Here is a 17,949-nt window from a genome sequence, read left to right as displayed (position 1 = left end):
ATAATTTTTTGTTGAATACTAACCAAAGGCTGAGACGAGTTCTGGCTTGAGGTAGCTGACATATTTAACCGTGATAATGGATACATCAAATAGCTTTAGATTGATTGTGATCAGGTAGTTTAATTAATTTCTGTGGAAATTGCTCCTCAAAGTAACTTTTAATCGTTTTGCAAATAGTTTGCTTGCTCTGCACTTTAGAAGGTTTCAAAGTGTAGAAACTTTTTTCTGCAAAGGTGTTGTGTCCAGCTGCAGCAGTGGTGTGTACAATTTCAAGCTCTGGCTACTCAATTTAGTAACTACTTAAATTTTTGACAGTTGCTCTGCAGTCATTACCTGTGTAGTGGTATAGGGTTTTTTAGGAAGGACTCCTGGCTGTATGCAATGTATTTATTTATTTCTGTACAGTTAAACAGTGTTCATGCACTGAGGCCTCATAACAAAAGTTTATAAAACTAGATTAACTATGTTGGAGACCTCTCTTCCCACTGAATTTGAATAGAAAATCTCTTCCTGATCCTGCTCCAGTGAAAATGGGTTTGAGGTGGTAACAGGCTTGCATCTGTGAGTGGGTCTTAGAGCTATCTGTGCTTGGAGAGAAGAAAAAAAAAAATCTTGTAAGATGGAGGAGTAAAGAGAACTAACTGAAGTTAACCTTTATACTTTTGCCTGTAAATCTGTGCAGTGCCATACTGGTTTGCTAAGAAGCTTTTTTTAAAAAAGTAATGGTGGCTTAACAGTGATAAAGTACATAAATGTATGTTTTGTTTCTGTCAGCAAACAAATGAAAGAGCTGGAGGCGTCGGGATTTCTGAAAGGAGCTTTGAATGTGGAGCAGCAGTTGGCTCTCATTAGCGCCTGTACAGACCTGAAGGCAGCAGTAGAGGGTGCTACTTTCATTCAGGTAAGTAAAGATATGACGACTTCCAGCAAAGAGTTTAGAAAGATGATCAGGAGCTGAGCTGTGCTGCAGGTGGACAGTGGAGAGGTCAACATGCTGACCCCATAAGGATAGTTGTGCTTGTTAAAATTTGTTATTTCTAGCCTATTATCTTGACATGGGAGATGATGCATCTTCACAAGATTTCCTACTCAGACTCCTTGCAAGTTTCTTCTGGATTGTGTTGGAAGAGGCTGGCATCTAAGCCGAGAGAGAATTGCTGACCTTCATGTGTGATCGATGGGCCAAGACCAGTTCCATGAGTTTCAATAAGGCCAGATGCTGGGTCCTGCACTTTGGCCACAACAACCCTCAGCAGCACTACAGGCTTGGGGGGGAGCAGCTGGAGAGCTGCCAGGCAGAGAGGGACCTGGGGGTGTTGGTTGACAGCCTGTTGTGGCCAAGAAGGCCAATGGCATGTGGCCAGTAGGACCAGGGAAGTGATTTTACCCCTGTACTTGGAAGTGATGAGGCCACATCTCGAGTACTGTGTTCAGTTTTGGGTACCTCACTCTAAGAAGGACATTGAGGTGCTAGAGTGTGTCCAAAGAAGGGCACAAAGCTGGTGGAAGGAGAACAAGTCTGAGCGGTTGAGGGAACTGGGATTGTTTAGCCCCGAGAAAAGGAGGCTGAAGGAAGACCGTATTGCTCTCTACAACTACCTGATAGGAGGTTGTAGAGAAGTGGGAATCGATCTGTTCAACCAAGTAACAAGTGATACAACAAGAGGAAATGGCCTCAAGTTGTGCCAAGGGAAGTTTAGGTTGGATATTGGAAAGAATTTTTTCTCTGTAAGGGTTTCAGGCATTGAAATGGGTTGCCCAGGGCAGTGGTGGAGTCACCATCCCTGGAAGTATTTGAGAGTTGTGTGTGTAGACATAGTGCTTAGGGATGTGGTTTAGTCAAGGACTTGTCAGTGTTACGTTAATGATTGGACTTGAAGATCTTGAAGGTCTTTTCCAATCTAGGTGATTCTGTGATTCTGTCTACCTCTACTGAGTTTAATCTTCAAATTTATTGTCTAATCACTCAATCCTGTGAAGTTCTTCTGCAGATCTTTGCGATTGCAATGATGATGCCCAACTTAATTTTATGAGCTAACTTTCAGGTCATCTATGAGTGGCTATAACTAAGGACACAGGTGTCTGTGCCAGTGAGTAAGAACTGACTGTTCTTCCTACCTTCTGTTTACTAACTCTTTACCAGTTACTGTCCACGAAAGGACCTTTTATCTCACCTATGACCAGTTAACTTCCTTAAAAGCTTTTTTTATTTTTTGGTTGCAAGACTTCTGGGCATTCATACCCACTACATCAGCTCCATGACTCCTGTGCCTGTGCTTGCTGCTTCCTTTAGAGAATTCTACTAGGTCTGTGAGTCAGGGCTTCCCTCTGAAATGTTGCTTTGATTCTTCCCAATTGATGTAATGCTCATTTGGTGCTACCCTTTTCTCTTAACTTGCTTGATAGAGACATAAGGCATAGAGGCTTGTTGTTGTGATCTTTCCTGAAGTTCCCTTAGAAGTTGCATCATGCTTGTCACCCTTCTGCTCTTTGGTACCGAAGTAGTGTGCATTCAGGTTTGTTTCAAACGAGCAGTTGTATGTCATTGTTACTGAATTGGGTATTTCAACCATATAAAACGTGTCCCAGTACCTTGATTCTGGTTCCCCTCTCCTCTGTTCTATGACTTCTTCATGTGCTTGCAATTTGAGAGAGACCCTGGGAGTCTCCAAGACTAAGTCTTCAATTTTCTGTGAGGATTAGAAGGAGAAACAGAACAGTTGCAAGGATATCACTCTTAGGTGTTTTCCAGACGATCTTTCTGTACTCTGGTCATCTCTTGGTTCTATGCATTCTTCTCCTCCATGCATTTTGAAGAAGGGAATTTGAGGGTTTTTTTCATTATTCCTCCTGTAAATTGAGAGATTGGATAGGGTGGTGGTATCTCCTTTGCTTTGTCTTACTTTGACTAATTAAAAATACTACATGCCATGTTCATTTGGATACCATGTTGGCTTTCTGAAGGCTGCTTTCCTGTTCCCAGTAGACTCCTAGTTTTACTTGTTTTCTTTAGCTCTTTGAAGCGTTTCTTACTACCTGGCATGTCCACGTGCTGTCTTTACTTTCTCTATATGCTACCTGGAAGGATCTGATCCTTCTTACTGCAAAGTTTGCTTGTCTTTATCATCCTTGCTTCTATTTTACTGTCTTCTTTTGAAGCTGAGCGCAGCAGTGATGAAGTTCATGGCTCTAGTTGCTTTGACAGAGATGTTGAATTTTTTATAGTATTGCTCTTGTTCAAGAGGCTCTTCAGCAGTAAGATTTTTGAACAAGACTGCATGAAAGTTCAGATTATATCAATGGCTGCATCCTCCTCCACTCCCCACTGCCTCTATCAGCCAATCTGTGAAATAGGCATTGGGCAAATGTTGCAGAATCAAAGTAATTTTGAGGTGGAAGGGACCTGTACAAGTCATCTGGTCCAGCCTGTTGCAGGACCAACTTGCATCAGCTTGCTCGGGATTTGTGCAGTTGAGTTATGAGTATCTCTAGGGATGAACACTTCTGGTCTCTTTGGGTGACTTGTAACAACGTTTGATTACTCTCATTGGGAAACTTCTTTCCTAATATCCAGTTGGAGTTTCCCTTCTTGCAGCTTTAGTCTCTTATCTGTTGTCCTACCAGCATGGACCTCCGAGAAGACTGCGTGTGTTCCCTTCAGGTAGTTGAGGGCAGCAGTATTGCACTGACAGTCTCTGAATTGCATCAGTCTAACTGGGGTAACCCAAGCTTTCTCATACTATTTATGTTCTGTTAGCCCTCTTGGTGTCTCTTAACATGTAGTTGTTTAGCGTATAAATAAAAATAATTTAAATAGCTGCAGTATGCCCATGGGTAACGAATCCTATGTGTGAAGCACTGTTGGCGATATTCATATCAGCTCTTCTCTTTCAAACCATAACATCAGCTTCTGGTTTGATACAAAGTGTTAACAAATACATGATGTAAGTGGGTAAATTATTTGAACTAGTCTTTAGTTTGCTTTTGGAAGCAGGGCATAACAGATATAGAAGAATCTTAATTCTAGGCTCACAGCCTTTTTTTAGCAATGAGCCTTTCTGCCTGAACCATATTAAACTTCAGAAATGTTGCCTAGTGTGGCTTTGAACCTGGAAGGGCAAAATAGACTATTTGTAACATAAGTGCAAGTGTATTGATTTTTTTGTTACTTAAAAAATAAAACATCAGTTGCCTTAATGTTAGTGGAATATAGAGGACCCTATTTTCTTGCTTAATGATATAATCTACTTATTAATTAGTCAGACGACTTCCATGAGAACTGCATTTTTTTACCCTAGCTTTCAGTTGGTTAAATCTTAACTTCTTTTTAAATATGGCCTTTGCAGAGTAAGTCCACTTCAGGCTTTAAAGATTTCCTTGATGTTTGCACTTCTTGAGTGAATTTCTCTGACATTTGCCTTCTGTGCTATTTTCATGGGATGTAACTTAAATGGTGTCAGTAGTAAAACGTATAACCGCTTTAATGGCATTAGGGAAAATATCAATGTGGGAAAGATGCGAGAAATAATTAGGACTGAGTAAGAAGAAACAGGAATGTCTTTGAACAGTAAAGTCTTTGAAACCCTTGAAAACAATGTATACCTCGACGCATATTATTTTATATGTTTCCTCTCCTGAGCATTTTTAAGTAGCTTGTCTTGATTGGTGTGCTTTGCATCAACTTCAGAAGAAAATCAGTCTGCTTTTTTCCTCTAAAAGTAAGTATTCACTGAGAAGATGATGGAAGTGGTCCAGCATCATTTCTTGGGACTTTCCAGTGCTACTTAGAGTCAGTGCATAGCCCATAGCATTTAGGTGAATGCACACTGCAAGATTCTTGCATCGCTAAAAACTTTAATTCTGAAATAACTTCTCTGTAGCTGAAAACTCCATGGAGACAAATGAATTGATACATTTGTACTGTAATGTCTCTGGCATGAGACTGTCATGGGTGAAGAAAATGTTTCTTGATGTTGTGCTCTTACCTTTCCTGCATAAATATATAATGACTTATATCTTTTGCTCTTATGCAATTGGGTACTGAACTTATTAGTACTTCTTTTACTAGTAAAAACGGATTTGGGTGTATCTGTGTCTAGTTCCTAAATCATACAAGCTGAGGAGTAATCAGTGCAATACTTGTATGATCTCTTACTGCAGTGCTAGTAGAATGAGAGCAGAGCTTTTTAAATGCTTTGCTTTGGAACAATTTGCTAACAGCATAATAAAGTTTACTAGCTCTCAGAGGAAAATAAGATGACTTTACTATTGGTAGTATCTTACTCTTGACACTTGGGCTGCTGTGTATGCTGGTGAGTTGTGAGGCTTGGCTGGGCTGGTTGAAGCTGGGCATGCTGTGTCTGCCCTGCTGTGATGTGACGCAAAGCAGACTGGCAAGGGGATGAAATTAAGCCTGTAACTTGTATCTCCTGGTCTGAGATATTTATCCATTCTCCACAAAGCAGACTGGCAAGGGGATGAAATTAAGCTTGTAACTTGTATCTCCTGGTGTGAGGTATTTATCCATCCTCCGTTTAAAGGAACTCTGCCTAAAAGACTTAGAACTGTATCTTCAGGGTGTTTTCCCCACCTCTTTTAAAAGAGAGGACACTGTGTGTCTGCTCCCCACCCTTACACCTGAGAAGTCTTTGAACTGGTGATAACAATGCAAATGGATCTTCACTCTTGTCTTTTCTTTAGATCTTGCTGGGTCTTCTATCTCACAATGCAAATGGATCTTCACTCTTGTCTTTTTTTTAGATCTTGCCGGGTCTTCTATCTGTCCCAGTTAGATGTGTTTAGAAAAATAGGATTACCAGCTTAAAAACAGCTTTCTAAAAGCGCGGTGATGCCTCAAAATCAGAAACCAGCACTAACTTGGGAGCTTTGAAAGTAGGTGCCTCATGTCCTGCCATAAAAATTTGTCTTTGATTGTCTGGTACCGCTTTCTGCCACTAGCTTTTGGTTCACTTTCCTGATGGCTTTCAAGAACCTTTTTAGTTGTGGAGATGAGGAAACATCTGCAGACAGCAATGAGTGAAGTTGTGTTCAGCTGCCCTGAGCTCGTAGCATAGACGACCATCCTGGTTTGAAAGCTGCGTTAATGACGGACCTCTGTAAATACAAAGCTGCTGGAAGACAGACAAGCATTGCAGTAACGTGGCTTCTTCTGGACTGGTCACTGGTCAGCTCTGAGCACTGGACAGACAAATGGGGATCTGTATGCTCTCAGCTACATAAATATAACCTTAGGCCTGGTTTTACCCTACTTACCTTAAATACTGACCTGAGACACCAGAAATTACATTTTGGCTTCTGAGGGAGCTGGTTTTAAACATGTGACCTGACTTGCTGTCTTTGTAGAGGCTTTGAGAAAACTCTTTTCTTGATTTTAGGGTTTGAAACAGTCTGATCTCGAAGACTTGCTGTAAAATATTTTATCAAGTCAGTGTTTGAGTTGAACTGAAAGATCATGTTTGGATAAACAGCTTCTCAGTGTGACTTCAGTGGTGCTGCTGAATGGACTTTGTCCTTCCAAGTTTTCTAACATTTGCTTCCCATCTATCCTGTGCATACAACAGCTGGTGTTGTCTACCATAGCAGGCTTGAATAGGGTTTTGGCCACCATTATAGGAGGTAGTCATTGCCATTACTGTCATCCTGTTCAGCAAAATAATCTTGCTCTTAAGGTTCTTTTACAGTGCTCCTGTGTTTTCTTTCTGGTGCTCTCTTGTATTTCCATTGCCTTCCCTTGGTCACTTCCCATATTTTTAAGGGTAGATGGGATTGTGGTAGAAGGAAACAGAGAAGATCTGAAACTTTGAGGAAAGGATGTGGGGAAAAGGATGCCGGTCAACCTGTTTGAGATCTTATTGCCCTTCCCTAAGGGAGCCAAAAGTATCTCCATCTCTTCTGTAGCAGCCTCATCAGCTTCTATGTCTTTTTAAAGTTTTGTAGGGTACATGACTATCATGGGAAAAAACCCCAAACTGATCTCTTCATGGCATGATGCTAAATGAAGCAAAACTTGCCTTCATTTGTTTTTGATGTTTTAAACAAACAAACAAACAAACAAAACCCCAAACCAACCAACCAACCAAACAAAACCACACACAATCACCCCAAGCCCTCCCAAGTCTCTAAGACTGATTTTTAGAAAATGTAGTTCTGAAAACTAGTACTTACTCAAATCCTGCTTTGCATTTGTACTAAATGTTGAACAGACTTGTAGTTCAGTCATTTATTTTGAACAGTATAAAATGGCAGTAACTTGATATTTTTATTGCTCCACTTCCTTAATAGGGTATGTTTCTGAACTGTAAGAAAGTACAAAATGTTTCCATCTAAATGCTGGATTTCACCTCACCAAAGTGTTATTTACTTGTACAGTATCATGTGGCTGACAGTCTTTCATGTCACTCAAGACGTAGTGTTTTAAGAAGCATGAGGTTTCACACTGGTATGAGCTCATAAATTCAAGACAACTAAGAAGTTATCACTTCAGATTTGAAGTGAAGTTTTTTTTCTTTTTTTTTTTTACCTTTTAATTAGTTTAGCCTGAAAGTACTGGTGTTTTTACCTGATGCTTTTACAACTGCTTGGTAATAAGCTTACTCATCTACTGTCTTTCAGTTGATGGTTTTGAATTCTAATGAAGGTTTTTCTGATTATGACCTTAACGTTGTTCTAAAAGCCAGGCACTTGTAGACTTGCTGTAAGGCAATTTTATAACTATATTTTGAATCAAAATTTAAACAAATTCAAGCTCTCTGAATAAGAATTAAACTCATACAGGTGGTTCCTCCTGCCTGTCCCCTCTAGTCCTTGGCTCCTCAGCAGAACAGTGTATGAGAAGACCTTATACCCTTATCAGAAGATTCACCTTTACCTTTGCTGCCCTACCCACTACAGAGTTACTCAAAACCAGGCTGGAAGGAACTTCTGAGGTTACTTAGTCCAAACCCAGCCCCAAGGCAGGATCAGTCATACCTAGACAACTGTCTGTCAGAAATGGGTTAACTTGTTCTTCCAATCCATGTGTGATATGATTCCTTCTCCTCCCCTGAGTTAGGCCTTTTCAATGCTTACCTACCCTGTAACTGAAGCCTTTCTTCTGTTGTGGTTTTTATTATTTTTTTTATAATTGGGTCAAATGGTGATAATGTGGCCTCGTCATAACAAATTGCCAGTAAGCTTTTCAGTTAAAGGAGCTGCTGTTCTTATCCTGTTTTCTCACCAGGATGCCACTTCTTGTTCAGGTTCAAAATAAAGCCTAGCTGGCAAAGACTTGTTTTAGGCTAGCCAGAGTTGTTTTACATCTAAGGACTCTTTTGTCACCACATGTTTTGTGGTGTTTCGGGTTGTCTTTTTTAACGATCTGATATTTGCACAAATGCTTGAAAACATCTTGGAGGAAGTTGTGTACCCAGATGTGTGGAATGAATGTGTGCAGGGGGAAAAGGGGCAAAGAAACTGCTGAACTTCTGTTCCCTTCTGGGTATCTGATCTGGTTTGGGTTCCTGCATCACCTCCAGGTGTTTCAGGGTCAGTCCCACTTCACCTCCCTGCCATGATACACAGCTGGTTTGCTCCCCGCCCCTTTCCTTAGATGTTGGGGGCTCAAGTTTTAGTCATATAATAACATAATCTTGTCAGTTATCAAACTGCTGACACCGTGCTGAAAGATGTACGATAGCCTGGGGGACACCCTCCGTGACAGCCGTGCATACAGCACCCGTTCCTGTGCTGCGTCCCAAACCCCCACAGCGTGTGAGCGGGAGTGTGTGTTTGCTGCCCAGCTGCTGTCTGTGGCTCTGCCCAAAGATGAGCGTAATAACACTTCCTAAAAGGAGACTGAAATAAAGATGTTTTCCCTCCACCATCTTTGCAGTTTGAAATGATGTGCTCTCATGTGACACCTTGTTTTATTTAATATCCTGCTATACTGGTATATCGATATCTAAAACTACTTCACTGGTTTGGGAGGGGGAGCATGATGGAAAAGTCTAAAATACCTGCAGTCAACTATTTGAATTTTGTGAAATTATCAAACCTGTTTAATACATGAAAAGTTCTAGAGAGTTGAGTTGAATCTTGATGGTTAATAGTAATACCGGAAGCAAAATCGATACTCAGGTGTAATAACTTTATCTGATATTAAAAATACCATTTTATATCTCTGCTTGTTTCACTAGCTGAACTCCCAAGCTTTGGAGTCAAATTGCAGGTGGTGTAGTTCCCAAGTTCTTGTGTGTGAGAACTTCCTCAAGTTCTTTACCCTGAGGGTGGTGAGACACTGGAACAGGTTGCCCAGGGAGGTTGTGGATGCTCCATCCCTGGAGGTGTTCAAGGCCAGGCTGGACGGGGCTCTGAGGAACCTGGTCTAGTGGGAGATGTCCCTGCCCATGGCAGCAGGATTGGAACTAGATGATCTTTAAGGTCCCTTCCAACCCAAATCATTCTGTGATTCTATGATTTTTGTTTACTGACTAGAGTGCACATTAGTCTCTGACAGGGAATAACAGGAAGGAAATAAGCTTCCTGACAGGAAGGGAAATAAGCTTCCATTTCCCTAATAGAAGATGCATCTTCAGTCTTCCAGACCAGAAATATATGTAAACCCTGCAGGAGAAGACCAATCTAGTATGTCAATGCAAAAGCCTAAACAGAAGTAGTAATAATTAGCACTGAAATATTAATGGTAGTAGTGAGCATTTTAAACACTATTTTACTTAAAATATAATTTGACTTTGGTATGGATTCTGTAAAATTGTGGTAATGACAAAGGCACAGCAGTTTCTGTGCACCCGTCAGTGGAGCAAATAGATGAAATCTTGCTTTGATATCTTTGATAACCTCAACTTTGAAAGTAGTATTGGAGGGAACAGAATTAGTTGCAAAATCACAGGATTTAATTGCAGAGAGATTATTTTAGCATATGTACTTTTTCTTTCTGAAGCCAACTGGGTTTTGACAGAATCTTTTCATTATTATTATTTGGATGTGGTAAGATTATATGGAATATGTACATTTGACTACAGTCACTAGCTATAGTAATAGTGCTTTGAAATGCATTTTTCATTTAATTAATTTTCAAGTGTCCTTTTCAACTATTTTTAATATCTGACTTTATGCAGGTAGCCTGAATGCTGTTCAAAATCCACAGGTCCTTGATATATGTAGGTTTATGTTAATTAGGCTTTATTTTAGAAATACAATGTTCTAAAGTGAATTGGTAGATGGAAAATAAAGTTTTCCCTGGCAAGTTCTCTTTCTAGTGGTTTAGAACTACAGAAGATAAGGAAAGTATGTCTATAAATGGATTAGAACCAAAACTTTCAGAAAGTTCTACTTAATTCTACTTCTATCAATGATCTGCATGAGTGCACTGTCAGTAAATTTGCAGATGACACCAAGCTGGGCGGGAGCATTGATCTGCTGGAGTTTGGAAAGGCTGGATCAATGGGCCGAGGGCAATTGTATGAGGTTCAGCAAGGCCAAGTGCTGGGTCCTGCCCTTGGGTCACAACAACCCCCAGCAACACTACAGGCTGGGCAAGGGTGGCTGAAGAGCTGCCAGGCAGAAAAGGATCTGGGGGTGCTGTTGGACAGCCGGCTGAACATGAGCCAGCAGTGTGCCCAGGTGGCCAAGAAGGCCAAGAGTATCCTGGCCTATATCAAAAATAGCATGGCCAGTACGAGTAGGGAAATGGTTGTGCCCCTGTACTCAGCGCTGGTGAGGCCACAGGTTGAGTACTGTGTTGAGTTTTGGGTGCTGCAGTATAAGAAAGACATTGAGGTGCTGGAGCGGGTCCAAAGAAGGGGCAGTGAAGCTGGTGAGGGGTCTGAAGAGCAAGTCTTATGAGGAGCAGCTGAGGGAACGGGAATTGTTTAGTCTGGAGAAGGCTGAGGGGGAGACCTTATTGCTCTCTACAAGTACCTGAAAGGAGGCTGTAGTGAGGGGGGGATTGGTCTCTTCTCCCAGGTAATTAGCAATAGGACAAGAGGAAATGGGCTCAGATTGTGCCAGGAGAGACTTAAATTGGATATTAAGAAAAATTTCTTTACTGAAAGAGTGGTGAAACATTGGAACAGGCTGCCCAGTGAAGTGGTGGAGTCGCCATCCCTGGAGGTGTTCAAAAAATGTGGCACTTGGGGACATGTTTTAGTGGTCATGGTAGAGTTGATGGTTGGACTTCATGATCTTAAGAGGTCTTTTCCAATCTTAATTATTCTATGAAAAGCTGCGTTTTTGAGATTCGGAACTCTGTTTCTTAATCCTGTGAAGATCTTTGTATTCCCCACAAAAAGCTGAACATATTGCGGTTCCTGTTACAGAAGTGTTGACAGTGTGGGTCCAGCTTGTCGAAGTCTGGCACTCTGAAAGCTGTTGCTGTGTCTTCGTTCTATGACAGGAGAAGATTGCTGTCACTTGACTCTGGGAACTGTTCTACAGAAGTGCCTCAAAATTGTCAGCTAAATCGCAGCACTGAAAAGCTGAGACCAATTATAATGCTATAAATAGTCTGTGTGTAAAGAGAGGAACAGAGGAACAGTTTGTGGTGTGTTTGGAGATCCTCACTTAACTGCAGGAGGAGAAGAGCATCCTTGTAGCGGCAAAGTGGTTATGGCTTCTAAACACTTTACCTGCTACGTGAAGCCCTATTGAATGTATTGGGAAGAGGGAAGTCATGGAACTCTTGAAGATATTTTTCTACCTCAGTTGTGGTTAGGGCAAGGCCACAGGACATTCTTGCTGTAGCAATGCAGTGAAGTTCAGATTTTGGGGCTGGGTGGTGCGTAACAAAGGTAGGAGAGGAATAGCTGCCTGGGGTTTTTAATACATGCTGTGAGCTAGTATGCACAGAGCTCTGCCTCAGTTTGAATGAGGAGCCAGTTGAGGGCTTATGGATTAAGGTTAACAGGACCACCGATGTGGAAGACATTGTACTAGATGGCTGCTGCAGACCACCTGATCAGGAAGAAAAGGCCTTCTTCAGGCAACTGGTAGAAGCCTCACAGTTGCAGGCCCTTGTCTTCATGGTGTGGCTTTGAACACATCCAATATCTGCTGGAGGGCACCATAGGAGAGCACAAACAGTTCAGGAGGATTCTGAAATGCAGTCCTGGTAACTTCCTGAGACCAGTGATTGAGGAGCAGCAGAGGGGACATGCTGTGCTTTGCCTCATACTGATAAAGAAGGAAGAACTGGTTGGAGATGTGAAGGTCAGAGGGAAGCCTTGGCTACAGTGACTATGAGATAGTGGAGTTGAGAATCCTGAGAGGAGAAGCAAGAAAAAAAGTGTGATCACAGCCCCAGACTTCAAGAGAGACAGCTTTGGCCTCTTCAGACCAAAATCTGCTTGGAGGAATCCTGTGGCATGGGATACAGTTGTGGAATGAAGAGGGATCTAGGAGAGCTGAAGATTGTTCTATCTTCGTTTGCAGGAATTTAGATTGTCATAAAAATCATATTAAGATTGCCAGGAAATAAATGTTTTCTTGATTATGTTTTGAATATGCAGCAGCCAGAATCTAGTGAGGAGGTGGGAACTCATCATTTGCAGCTGTGACTTTCAGATTTCTTTGTCCAGCAATTCCTTATGCTTAGTGACTGGCATCAGACTCTGTGCTTGTTATAAAGAGGGTTCGATGCTACTCCCTGTGACAGCATCTTCAGATGCTCTTAGGGAAAGCGGCTTGCTTGCTGCTGAAAGATTGCTAATCTTTGACCTTCTCTATGTCAATTTAAATCTTTGGCTTTCGTCGTACAGTGCCATGCTTGCATAAGGCAGTACCAATTATTTTAGGACCATGCTGCTGTGTTGGAGTGCTGTACTTCGTCTGTGCTTTGTTTATTTCACCTCCCAGTGCTCATAAATCCAGGCCATTGGCAGTGATTCCCATTGCGATGTAAGGAGAAGGTGTTTTGCAAGATAGTGTTTTCCTAGAAGGTGCCACAGGTGAGTTGCTACCTTAGCATATCTGAGTGGATAGGAAGAACCTAGATAGATGCCAGCATTTAAATATAGGTAAATGAAGTTGTGAGTTGAACGTGTGTGGGAGCACGGATGGCAGATAGTGTGGTGAGAAATGCCTGTACAAAACCACAAAGACATTGGGTTTAACCAGCTTTCCATATAGTAGCATTCAAGGCGTTATGTCATATGAGTGCAGCTTTTTAATTAGAGGCAACTAGACCTCAGTCATCTTGTCTGGGTATCAGCGTTGTTTTTTAGACAAAGAGAGAGTCTAGTACATGTTTGTCTTTGTGTTCTTCTTTCAGAGTTTGTAGGCTGGTCAGGTACCAAGTATGTCTTCTCTGGACACATATTTCAATAGCATAATGCCTGTTACTTTAAGCCTTTAATTCAGTACAACTCTTCCAGGAGGTGGGGTTTCAAAATTTAACAACTGTCATGTTCTAATCAGGCTGTTAAAAAGAAAAAGAATATCTAATAAAGTTTAAATTGGAAGTCTAACAGTCTTGTTCATGTTCTCAGGCCTTGGAATAACGCTGTACTATTGACTGCAAATGAAAAGCATATCTTCTGTACAAAAAAGGCACAGAAATATACGGTGTCACTTAAAATGCATAGAGGTGTATGCTGACCTTTTTGCCCTGATTCTTTGGGAGAGACTGTAGTAGCTTTAAAACTGTATCTTATCTGCTTACTGTTTGATCTTTGCTTTCTCAGGGTAAACAGAATAGCTTCAGAGCTCTTCAGACTCTGTAACTAACAGCAAGTGAGGTTCCTGTTTAGTGGATTGTTCAGAGCTTAATTTTCCCCCTATTCTTCAGGGAGTTGTTGTCTCTGAGAAAATAATTGCATGCTCGATGAAGACAGAAACTTTATTGCTGTGGTCCAACAACGGGAGTACAATTGTGACACTATACAAAAAACTTTAAGCAAATGGCCCATTCAGGCACCTTACGTAACTGCGGCAGGTTTGAGTTTCCAGCAGATTTGAGTTTGCCTTTTTGATTATCATCTCATGTGAGAGGAGGCTTAGGATTTCAAGTTCACAATAAACCTATTCAGAGCAACTCTTTTATTAGCTTGAACAGTATCTGCAGAATTCTCTTCATCTTTGGCTTTACTAAAAGAAACTATTTAAATGTAACCAACAAGCAGGGTTCCTGGAATTAGAAGCAGAGTATCGTTTTTTGTTTTGATAAGGCTTTCTATTACTTTGGGCTCTATCTGGAGTTCTTAAATGGCCTTGCTTATCTCTTCTGCATCATGGAACTTTTAGTACAGTTCCATGCAACTTGCTTATTTTTTAAGACTTCAAATTACTTTTAACCCATTAACAGTGTTAAAAACTCTGGCCCTGGGCGTTCCTGTGACATAGTCTGTCTAAAGCTGCAAGTATTAAATGTAAATTTTGGATTATATTAAATGTACAGCCTTTTCCCCTACCCTCATGCGCAATTCAGCATAACAGGAAGGACAGCATGAAGTATTAATAGGTGGAAGAAGGTTGGACTTGGAAAAGAGCAGGTGTTTTCTGTGTGTTTTAAGGGGAAACCTGAAGTTTGCACATTTGGGATCCTGTTTGGATTTTTTTAAACCCTTCAGAAAAGAAAAAAATAAAAAACGAAGACAAACTGGCTTTGTTCGCCCTAGTTTTCTTCTGAACTGAAGTATTTCCTGTTGGTTGTGGGATCCACTGTATTTATTCTTCCATGTCGTTGTTACTCGCATGCTGGTAGACTTCTGCATGCTGTCCTTCAGGCACCACCTCGGGAAAACTTTGAAATTCTAGTTGATGGTAGATTGTGGCTCTTGGCTCATATATGTGAAGTTTCACACAATACTGCAAAGCTGAACATGCTTAATAGCTTTGGGAAAAGTTCTAATAGCATGCATTCTACTTCAGGAATTTTCTTCAGAGTTGAAATGAGTGGAGATACTTAAGCTTTTTAAGTGTGAGGCTCACTGACAGGTGTTTTGGTGCAGGTTCCAGAACTTGGAATCTCCTGCTGTGGTTCTGAAGATAAGTTTGTCATCTTTTCAGATACATCTATTCACTTCCATTTTGTCTGAGAGAGAATACTGACTCCTATCATAGGAGCGTCTCTTAAAAAAATGGAGACAGGTCTTATTCTTCCATATTATGTTATCTGTGTACTTGAAGGTATTTTTATGTTATGGCTCACTGGTGTATGTAGGCTGATTAAAATAGCTGGTTTGTGCTGAGTTCCTAAGTGTCAAGGTGGGATCAGTGAAGTCTGAAATATATGGATAAATACTATTCAACATGACAACTTTTAATACTGATCTTTGTTTTTATTCCAGGAATGTACTCCAGAGAACCTGGAACTGAAAAAGAAGATTTTCGGTCAGTTAGATCTTATTGTTGGTGACAATGTTATCTTGAGCAGCTCGACCTCTTGTCTCTTACCCAGCAAATTGTTCACTGGCCTTAAACATGTTAAGCAGTGTATTGTGTCACATCCTGTAAGTATGATGACATGTTTTGTTTTTGTGGTAGTAGTAGTAGTAATAGTAGTAGTAGAGGTGTTTAACTAACTGCATCCCAAACTCTTCCCTGCAGACTGAGAGATATAGAAGGATATTTGGAGCGCTTGTGTGTCATCATTAGTGCCCAGGGGTCTGACTTATCAGAAGAACTTTGATTTGGTCATTCTGAGAGGTGTATGCTTGTTTCATACTGTTGGCTCAAGATACATTCTGTGTAAGCTGTTGTGCACATATTGGTGTGTGTTACTTAAACTATGGGCTCTAAAAACATGTTTGTTTTGAAAACAAACAAACTACCAATCAGTCAAATTCCCTACTTTCTTCTTGTGGTATCATTAGTCTTTACTAGCATCCCTTTTCCAGTTGATGTTGGGTAACAGTAAGTATCCCAACCATGAGCTTTTCAGGTAATGTTGATGAATGATGGAAACTTTTGACTCTGGTTTCTTCAGACTTCTGATGCAGAAGAAGTCTACATGAAGCAGAAGAGCAGCTGGATAAAATGGAAAAAATTGTACTTGGAGTTGAATCTGCATGTTTTGTGACCAGCTGGGACAGGGCAGTGATGCAGAAGTGACATGACTAGAGGTGGCAGCAGGACCTCAAAATGCTGAATGGCGCTTGTGAGCCTCTGTAGAGGCCTATGTGGGGTTGCCAGACAGCGGTTTATCATATCTCTCCTCAGCATGGAAGAGTATTTTGTCATGATCACTGGGATTCTTACTGCTTCTGTTTTCCACAACTCAATAACTAAATGAATTTGTTAGCCTGATGTTAGTCTCATATTTGACAGACCATTTAAGGGAATTGTTTTTATGAAGGCTTACAGCATCTGGAGAGAGGACTGCTCTGCTGTTTGCAATTTGGAAACTACACGTTGCCACTCCAGCATGTAAAGTAAATATCCGATCCCTGGGCATGTTCCAGAGCGGCAGTGTGAACACAAACCCACTGCACTTCTTTAACATCTCATTAGCCACCTGTAGCCTAATGCTGCGGTGTCAAGGCATTCAGTCAGTCCCTTTTTGACACCCCTCCGCCACCATTGTGCCTTGAGGTGACTGGGAAGCAAAAGGGACAAAAGGATTGATTTCTTTCTGTATAGTTTTTTAATTTATTTTTTTTTAAAAAAAAGTCAGACTTCAAAGTGTGTGTCTGTGCCTAGGTCTAGCCTTTCCACATTCTAAAATTCGATATTTGCTTACCTTGTATTTCCAGGGTTGTAACTTTTAGTAGTAAGAGAGAATAGATAATGCCTCTTGTAGATTTCTGTATTAAGTAACTATAGCTATGATTTTTTGATTTTATTTTTTGTACCGGTTCTGGGCTTCTGTCTATTCTCTGACTGTTTGTCAGACTTTGATTTTATGTTACTTCTTCCCAAGTTGGTCTGTACCAGTTGACTTGTTTGGTCTCAGCTGCAGCCTTTATAGGAGCCAATTCTGAAACCAGGCTTATCAGATCTGGAAAGGTAGCTAGTCCCTGCAAAAATATTTTCTAGGTTGCTGTTGTAAGGTTATACGTATTTTCCAAAGCAAATATTCTGGAATGCCATAAAATGTCTAATTGTTCTGAAATGGCCTTGCAATCCAGCTGGGACTATTTTTTTAGTAATCTCAGTTTCACTCAGAGGGGAGCGTACTGGAGAAGCTGTGAGCCAGTGTAGTCTTCTGGGGGCCTTTCTGCATCTGTTATATATGAAGAAACATGTTTACTTTGTAGAAGTTGTTGGCTTTTGGTGGTTTTTATTTTAACCATGGCCTTACCAACCTCTTGAACATGACAGTGGGGCATAGGGAATGGTGGCTGCAGGAAGCAAGCAGCTCTGAAAGACACTGTGAAAACAAGAAGTGTGGAATCTGATATACCAGGAAGATTAAAAGCTAAAGTTGTAAAGCCTCTGGCATAGGTGAGCATTATGAAAAGAAATTAAATGCCCAAAAGACAGAAGGAATTGATCCATTTGCTTAACATAGCAATAGGTTTGATAATTAGAAAAAAATGAATTAAATCTCATAGCACAGCTGTATGATAGAGATGCACACGATACTGGTAGGCACAGCTGATCTCTACAAGCAGTTGTAGGTGACGTACTGGTAGAGGTCTTCTGCAGAGCAGTTAATTTTTCATGTACTATATGTGCCTGCTAGGTCATACAGCTAGAAATATGGAGCTGAAGGAGACTGTATGCCGTCGTGCAAAGTCTCTTGCTGTACAGAAACCATGTAATCAGATTGCCTTAAAAAAGCATTACTATTTTAAAATTACTATTAAAAAAGCTCTATCTGTTATATTATATTTTTTTTAACTCCATTACTCCTGTTGGAAGTTGTTTGTGTCGCCTAATTTTTGTTCCAAACTTATTAATGGTCCACTAAAATTAATTTGATGTTTATTGGCAGATTTTGTGTGACTCATTTCTTTCTCTGTGTTTACTTTTTCATATTTTTTCTTAGTTTTC

General features: G+C 40.7%; 1 protein-coding gene across 1 annotated transcript in view; it reads left to right on the top strand.

Annotated features, from left to right (window-relative positions):
* Positions 1-737: 737 nt before the first annotated feature.
* Positions 738-17,949, top strand: part of CRYL1 (crystallin, lambda 1) — a gene marked incomplete at both ends in the record, with an annotated part of 28,427 nt that continues 11,215 nt past the window's right edge. Inside the window, 2 exons of the mRNA XM_009866975.1 lie at positions 738-901; positions 15,303-15,464. Coding sequence (XP_009865277.1) covers positions 738-901; positions 15,303-15,464 — 326 coding nt within the window. The remainder of the gene's footprint in view (positions 902-15,302; positions 15,465-17,949) is intronic.

Source organism: Apaloderma vittatum, unplaced genomic scaffold, assembly GCF_000703405.1.
Source record: "Apaloderma vittatum isolate BGI_N311 unplaced genomic scaffold, ASM70340v1 scaffold2103, whole genome shotgun sequence".
NCBI classification, from domain to species: domain Eukaryota; kingdom Metazoa; phylum Chordata; class Aves; order Trogoniformes; family Trogonidae; genus Apaloderma; species Apaloderma vittatum.
This window is presented reverse-complemented; position numbering and strand designations above follow the sequence as displayed.